This window comes from Passer montanus, unplaced genomic scaffold (genome assembly GCF_014805655.1).
Source record: "Passer montanus isolate IOZ18808 unplaced genomic scaffold, ASM1480565v1 scaffold118, whole genome shotgun sequence".
Taxonomy (NCBI): domain Eukaryota; kingdom Metazoa; phylum Chordata; class Aves; order Passeriformes; family Passeridae; genus Passer; species Passer montanus.
Genome location: NW_024358500.1, coordinates 1,490,569 through 1,498,556, shown reverse-complemented (window position 1 = coordinate 1,498,556; position 7,988 = coordinate 1,490,569). Strand labels below are relative to the sequence as shown.

At 59.0% G+C, this 7,988-nt stretch overlaps 1 protein-coding gene across 5 annotated transcripts in view; it reads left to right on the top strand.

Moving 5' to 3' along the window:
• MFAP2 (microfibril associated protein 2) overlaps positions 1–7,702 on the top strand; it is a 9,892-nt gene extending 2,190 nt beyond the window's left edge. For all 5 annotated transcript variants that reach the window (XM_039697506.1, XM_039697510.1, XM_039697508.1 and 2 more), the window contains exons 2-9: positions 2,837–2,915; positions 5,202–5,288; positions 6,079–6,105; positions 6,183–6,269; positions 6,653–6,694; positions 6,898–6,985; positions 7,084–7,157; positions 7,471–7,702. In XM_039697506.1, the coding sequence (XP_039553440.1) occupies positions 2,837–2,915; positions 5,202–5,288; positions 6,079–6,105; positions 6,183–6,269; positions 6,653–6,694; positions 6,898–6,985; positions 7,084–7,157; positions 7,471–7,574 (588 nt within the window). In that variant the 3' untranslated portion in view covers positions 7,575–7,702. The remainder of the gene's footprint in view (positions 1–2,836; positions 2,916–5,201; positions 5,289–6,078; positions 6,106–6,182; positions 6,270–6,652; positions 6,695–6,897; positions 6,986–7,083; positions 7,158–7,470) is intronic.
• Positions 7,703–7,988: the final 286 nt, after the last annotated feature.

Sequence of the window (7,988 nt, the reverse complement as noted above, 5' to 3'; positions counted from 1 at the left end):
GAGGGGGCCTTTCTTTGAGGCCTGACAGTTACTGGAGATTTTTAACCACTTCCAAAAAGTCTAAAAATACCCCAAAGCCTGGAGGAAGCCGTGGGTTTGCTGGTTGGTTTTTTGTTTTTTTTTTTCTTTTCCATCCTGGAAAGAGATTGTAAAAAAGGGATCTTTTATTCCGATTTGTTTTGGGGGACAGGCCCCTGAGGAAAAGATGATGTGTGAAAACACGGATGGGGGCACCAAGTTCCTTACCTCTGGTCGGGGGCCAAAAAAATTGGAATCTTTTAAAATTCCCTTTGTTCTCCCACTCTCTGGCAACTGAAGAGCTTAAAAAAAAAAAAAAAAAAAAAAAAAAAAAAAAAAAAAAAAAAAAAAAAAAGAAAGAAAGAAAGGAAAGAAAAAAAGAAAAAGAAAAGAAAAGAAAATGGGAGGAAAAAAAAAAGCTGAGGGAGGGGGAAAAGGCTGGGGGAAGGTGGGGTTTAGCAGAATGAAAGGGACTGTGGTGTTCTTTCTCCGGGGTTGATTGTTCCCAGATGTGCAGTTGCAAAAACATCTGGCGCGGTCGGAGCCGCCGGACCCCTGCACGGAGGGAGCGGAGCTGGGGAGGGAAGGGGGAACAGCGGGGCCCTCCCGGCGGGGACGGGGCTGGAGGCGGCCTCGTCCCCTCCTCGGTGGCCTTGGTGAAGGGGGGACATCGTGGGGACATCGTGGGGACATCGTGGGGATGTCGGCCCCGCTCCGGGGTCTCCGTCGGGAGCAGCCGCTGGCGTCGCCATCGGGGCAGACGTGACCCAACTGTCCCCGTCCCGCAGCCAAACCCTGCGAGCTCCAGCCAAGATTGGGGGAAATTCAGGGAATTGGAGCTCGGGAGAAGCTGCGAGGGCTGGAAACGGGGCTGGCAGAGAGGGCACTGCGGAGCCGTGTGCTTGGGAGGGCGGGAGGATGGTGGGGGATGGCTCCAGAGGTGGTGTCTGTCTGTCCATCCATCCATCCATCCATCCATCCATCCATCCATCCCTCATCCATCCCTAATCCATCCATCCATCCATCCATCCATCCATCCATCCCTCATCCATCCCTCATCCATCCCTAATCCATCCATCCATCCCTCATCCATCCATCCATCCATCCATCCATCCATCCACCATCATCCATCCATCCATCCATCCATCCCCCCCTGCTGATTTTTGGATCCACAGGATGCCGGCTCTGGCGTCCCACAGGATCCTGGCACCTGCAGGACAGCAGGGCTCGGGATGGGCACCCCCAGCCCCAAGCTCTGCCAGCCTGGCACAGCCTCCAGAGGCGCCACTGGTCCTGCTCCTCCCAGTCCCTTTAATCCTGGGACGTTCCGGGCTGGCTCCGGGGCCGTGGGGAGCAGACAGGACCTGTCCCACCGAGGGCAGCCAGGGCTGATCCAGCCCAGGCCGGGACCAACGGCGTGGATTCCCAAAGCCAGGGAGGCTCTGGAGTCAGCACCTCCAGCAGCTCCAGTCCTGGAACGGGAGGATGAGGATGAGGTTCCCAGGGATGAGCTGTGAGGGGAGGGAGCTTTGTTTGGTGAGGCTGCAGGACCCGGGGAGCAGAGGGTGCCACACGCTGGGCGTGGTGCAGGACACGGGCCCTGGAAGGTGCCTTCAGAGACTGGGGTGCTGGGAAACGGGAATGTTGATACAGAGGGGGATGGGATCCCTGGAGGATCCCACACTGGGGCTGCTGCAGGATGGGATCCCTGGAAGATCCCACTCCCTGGATGGTGCAGGATGGGATCCCTGGATGGTGCAGGATCCCTGGATGGTGCAGGATGGGATCCCTGGAGGATCCCACCCTCCGGAGCTGCTGCTCCCAGTCCCGCTGACCCTTCCCGGGTGTGGCGGGGCTGGAGCCGCGTTCCCCCGGGATCTGGGCCGGGAAGCTCTCCCGGCACAGGGGGGCCGATGTTCCCGCTCCGCGGGATGAGGTTCCAAAGGGCTCCTCCCCCCCGTGCCTCAGTTTCCCCGCTGCGGCAGCAGAGCCGGGAGAGCCCGGGGAGGATCCCCCCACCCGAGCGCCGGGAATGCCGGCGGGATTCATCCTCAAACCCCTTCCCCTGGATTTCAGAGGAGTTTTGGGGGAGAATTTCTCCTTTTCCCCCGATTCTCCCCCTGGAGCTGGCTGGGGATGGGGGAAGGGCGGCCGGCATTCCTGGCGGCTCCCGGCCTTGGCGCCTCTTCCCGCCGGGAGCAGCAGCCTTGGAAAACGCCGGGAAGCGCCGGGGCCGCCAAACCCCACGGGATTCCTCTCAAAATCCGGGATTTTCTCCTCAGATCCCCACGCTCCTCCAGATTTAGGGAACGCCCGAGCAAACGCAGCATCCCCCCAAAACAATTCCTTACCCAAGGAATTGGAAACCTCGGGAAAGGAGCCCGAAATTTCCACTCCGGGGGGTCAAGGCCTCTCCTCCCACATCCCGAGTGATCCGGGGAGTGATCCCGACACCCCGGGAGTGATCCCGGATCCTGGGAGTGATCCCGACACCCCGGGAGAGATCCCAGATCCTGGGAGTGATCCCGACACCCCGGGAGTGATCCCGGATCCTCAGAGCGATCCTGACACCCCGGGAGTTCCTCCCTGCTCTGCCCGCGGGAAATTCCGGGGTTTGCTCCTTGCAAATCCCCTGGGACTGGGCGGGAAGCATTTTTGGGGAAATTCCTTGGTTTCTGAGGACTGGCAGGGGGAGGATGTTTTTGGAGCCAGCTCCCGGGGACACCAGGGATGGGGCAGTGTCCTTGCATGTCCCTGAGTGTGTCCCCGCGTGTCCCCGCGTGTCCCCTCCCTCTGAATCCCCTCCGCTCCCCTCCAGACTCCTCCGGCTGCTCCCGCCCTTTCCCGTCGTTCCAGCAGGATGAGAGCGGCGGAGCTCCTGGTGCTGTGTCTGCCCGGTGAGTGTCCCCAGCCCTGGGTGACAGCCCCGAACCCCCAGCACCGTTTGGATCACCCCAATCCCCATTTTCTCACTCCACTTTTACCGGTTTTTCTCATTTTTAAACCCCAAGGCACAACTGGAGGGTCCAAACTCTCATTTTCAGGGTCTAAACCCCAGCTCTAGAACCAAAAACCCTATTATTTTTTTTGTGCCCCCAAGCCTCATTTTTGCATCCCAAAACTTAATTTTATGTCCCAAACCCTCATTTTTATGTCCCAAAACCTCCTTTTAACATCCCTAAACCTCATTTTTGGGTCCTAAATCATCACTTTTGGAACCCAAAGCTCTGATTCTGTGGTTGAAAACCACATTTTTTATGGTACAAACCCTCATTTTTAAGTCCCAAGTGGCCTTTTGGAGGTCTAAAGGTTCATCTTAATGCCCAAAATCTCATTTTTAAGGCCCAAATTCAGTTTTCAAAGTCCAAATCCTCTGATTTAGAGGTCAAAGTTTTGTTTATAGACCCAAATACTCAAAGTTTTGTCCCAAAGCCTCATTTTTACCTTCCAGAATCTCATTCTGGGGATCAAAGCCTGCAAAAATGCATTTTTAGGGCGCAAAGTGTTAATTTTTGATACTAAAGCATCATTTGAGGGATGATCAGGAGGTGGCCACACCTCCCAGTGATTTTTGGGGACTGTGCCATCACTCATTCCCTGTTACTCCCCAGAATTCCCCCAAATCCCACTTTGGGCTCAGCTTTAGGCTGGGAATGGCTCCGAGCCGGGGCCACGAGGCACCAAGCGAGTGGGGACGTGGAGGTGGCACAAAACCGGGACAAAACCCAGGGAAATGAGATTTATAACCCCGGGGGATGGCAGCGAGCAGGGAGGGGCTGGAGCCGGAGCCGGGAGAAGCTGGGGTGAAAGGGGGGGACACGGGGAAACACCTCGGGGCGAGGGAAGGGGGCTGGAGCCCCGGAGCCCATCCCGCAGCATTCCTGGGACACGGAGGGATGGAGCGTCCCGGGCTGGGGGAGCTGAGCCCCCTTCCCGGGGATTCCGGTCCATTCCCGGGAATTCCGATCCCTTCCCAGGATTCCGGTCCCTTCCCAGGATTCCGGTCCTTTCCCAGGGATTCCAATCCCTTCCTGAGATTCCAGTCCCTTCCCGGGAATTCCGATCCCTTCCCAGGATTCCGGTCCCTTCCCAGGATTCCAGTCCCTTCCCGGGGATTCCGGTCCCTTCCCGGGGATTCCGGTCCATTCCCGGGAATTCCGATCCCTTCCCAGGATTCCGGTCCCTTCCCGGGGATTCCAATCCCTTCCTAGGGATTCCACTCCCTTCCCGGGAATTCCGATCCCTTCCCAGGATTCCGGTCCCTTCCCGGGATTCCGGTCCTTTCCCAGGGATTCCAATCCCTTCCTGAGATTCCAGTCCCTTCCCGGGAATTCCGATCCCTTCCTGGGATTCCAATCCCTTCCCGAGATTCCAGTCCCTTCCTGGGATTCCGATCCCTTCCAGGGATTCCAGTCCCTTCCCGAGATTCCAGTCCCTTCCTGGGATTCCGATCCCTTCCCGGGGGTTCCAGTCCCTCCGACTCTTCCACGCTGGATTTGGGGCCGTTTCCCCCGGATCCGTGGCAGGCTGAGCTCCCAGGGGATGGAGGGGCTTGGAGCATCCCGGGCTCAGCGGGGCCGTGGCAGCCGGGATCCCCTGGGGTCACCCCTGGGGTCACCCCTGGGGTCACCCGGGTGCTGCAGGGACCCTGGGCAGGGCTGATCCTGCATCCCTGAGCATCCCAAATCCTTCTCCTGCTCTCCTGGGGCCGCAGGGCCCTGAGGACAGAGCGGTGGGATTGGGGATGGTGGGAGCAGGGATCAGGCTGGGGGTGTCCGTGGGAACCCCGAATCCTGGGCAGGGGGTTTCTGTGGGGTTGGGGGGATGGTGGGAGCAGGGAACCCCAAATCCCTGGTTTGGGGTGTCCGTGGGAATCCCAAATACCAGTTTGGGGTGTCTGTGTGGGAATCCCAGATCCCGGCTGGGTTGTCCATGGGAATCCCACATCCCGGTTTGGGGTTCCCATGGCAATCCCAGATCCCGGTTTGGGGTGTCCATGACAATCCCAGATCCCGGTTTGGGGTGTCCATGGCAATCCCCGATCCCGGTTTGGGGTTCCCATGACAATCCCAGATCCCGGTTTGGGGTGTCCATGGCAATCCCCATCCCGGTTTGGGGTTCCCATGGCAATCCCCATCCCGGCCCGGGTGCTGTGCCCCGCTGACCCCGGCCCTGTCCCGCAGCGCTCCTGGTGCAGGGACAGTTCAGCAGGTTCGAGGGCATCACCTACCCCGAGCCAGTCCAGTACTCCCAGTACGACCAGCAGGCAGGTGAGAGCCCGCGCTGGCACGGCCCCGCCCCTTCTGTCCCTCTCCAGACAGACAGACAGACAGACACCCATCCCTCTGATCCCGACAGCCATCCCTCTGAACCCGACAGACAGCCATCCCTCTCCCGGACAGACAGACACCCATCCCTCTGATCCCGACAGCCATCCCTCTGATCCCGACAGACAGACATTCCTCACCCATCCCTCCTCCCTCTTGTGCTCCTTTTCCTCCGCCCCTGGAGTTCCCAACCTTCCCAGCTCCTCCCTCTGCTCTCACTGACAATTCTTTATTTACCATTATCCAATTCCTTATTAAACATTTATCCAACTATTTATTAAACATTTATCCAATCTTTATTATCTCTTTATCCAATTCTTTATTAAACATCTATCCAATTCCTTGTTAAACATTTATCCAATTCTGTATTAACCCTTTATCCAGTTCTTTATTAAACATTTATCCAATTATTTATTTCCTTTTATCCAATTCTTTATTAACCCTTTATCTAATACTTTATTAAACCTTCATCCAATTATTTCTTAACCCTTTATCTAATTCTTTATTCAACCTTTATCCAACTATTTATTCGCACTTTATCTAATTATTTTTGAACCTTCATCCATGCCCAATCCCACCTGTGGGAAGTGGCCCAGGCTCATCCCTGGAGGGGCTGGAGGGAGTTTTCCCGGCCCGCCACGGAGTTCCAGGGATCTCATTTCCCACTCCCAGTCCCCACGGGATGAGTTCTCTCCCCGAACCCTCCCTCAGCCTGTTTCTGTTTTATCCCCAGAAATTCAGGATTACTACGACTACCACGGTGAGTGTTTCCCTCTGGGATGCCGGGGGGGGGGATCAGGATTTGGGGCTGTCCCTGCACTGGGTCTCTCCCTGCAGATGTCACCCCCCGAGCCCCGGAGGAGCAGTTCCGGTACCAATCCCAGCAGCAATCCCAGCAGGAAACCGTGCCGGCCCCGACCCCAGGTGGGTGACAGCCCCCGGGATGAGTGACAGCCACCAGGATGAGTGACAGTCACAGGATGGGTGACAGCCCCCCAAGCCCCCCAGTCCCGGGGCTGGGGTCTCTCTGTCCCTTCCCTGTTCCCCCAGCTGCTGTTTTCCCCCCGCAGCAGCCGGTGGGTGCCAAGGGTGCTCCAGCCCTAAAATCCCGGGAAAGGGCAGGGAGACATTTCTGCCCCATCCTGAAATTCCCTTACCTGTCTCCTTGTCCCCTTGTCCTCTTGTCCTCTGTCCCCCTCTTCCCCTTGTCTCCTGTCGCCTGTCCACTCTGTCCTGCGTCCCCCTGTCCCACATCCCCCTGTTCCCTGTCCCCCTGTCCCTCTGTCCCCTCTCCTTGTCCCCCTCAGCTGCGGTGCCCGAGACGGAGCCCACGGAGCCGGGACCGCTCGGTGAGTGCCGATCCCATTCCCGTTCCCTGTGCGATCCCATTCCCGTTCCCTGTGCGATCCCATTCCCGTTCCCTGTGCGATCCCATTCCCGTTCCCCCCGGAGCCGGGCTGTGCCGCCGGGGGGGACAGCCGGGACGGGGGGAGGTGACATCGGGCGGGGGGAGGTCCCGGTGAGGAATTCCCGGGAATTGCGGGTTCCGCAGACTGCCGGGAGGAGCAGTACCCCTGCACCCGGCTCTACTCCGTGCACAAGCCCTGCAAGCAGTGCCTGAACGAGATCTGCTTCTACAGGTGCGTGGGGATGGGAAACACCCCCTGATCCCCCTGAGCAGGGATTTTGGGAATTTTTCGGCTTTACATCCCCATCCTTTCTGTCCCAAAAATTCCAGCCTCCGCCGGGTGTACGTCATCAACAAGGAGATCTGCGTCCGCACCGTGTGCGCCCACGAGGAGCTGCTGCGAGGTGAGGGGGGCGCGCCCAAACTCCCAAACTCCCCCGCCATTCCGGGAGGGAAAATCCCGCGGGACAAAGCTCCCGAGACCCCCGGAGCACAGCGGGGTGGGCAGCAATGGGGCGGGGGTCCCTGCCTGCTCCCAAAGCTCCCGAGACCCCCGGAGCACAGCGGGGTGGGCAGCAATGGGGCGGGGGTCCCTGCCTGCTCCCAAAGCTCCCGAGACCCCCGGGGCACAGCGGGGTGGGCTGGGCTGGGGGGCTTCCCTCGCTGCTCTCCCGGAGTTTCCCCCATCATCCAGGGCTAACCCCTCTCTGCCCGCAGCCGACCTGTGCCGGGACAAGTTCTCCAAGTGCGGGGTGATGGCCACGAGCGGCCTGTGCCAGAGCGTGGGCGCGTCCTGCGCCCGCAGCTGCGGCGGCTGCTGAGCGCCGGCCCCGCCGCGCACCCGCCCCGCGCCGCCGCAGCTCCCGTGCATCAAGGAGCAGCTCCCGTGCATGAGGGAGCCGCTCCCCGAGACCCCGGGATTCCTCTTCTCCTTGTGCACATAATAATTAAATCGGGGGGGTTTGTTATTCCTGTGCCTTTCTCTGCTCCGCGGGAGGGGGAGCCCCGGAGCGTCCTGCAGAGAGCGGAGGGGCCCTGCGGCTCCCGGCTCCTTCCTCTGGGGTAATTCCTGATTTTTGGGCTCCCGGCTCCTTCCTTTGGGGTAATTCCTGATTTCTGGGCTCCCGGCTCCTTCCTTTGGGGTTAGTCCCGGTTTTTGGGTTCCCGGCTCCTTCCTTTGGGATTATTCCCAATTTCTGGGCTCCCAGATCCTTCCTTTGGGATTATTCCTGATT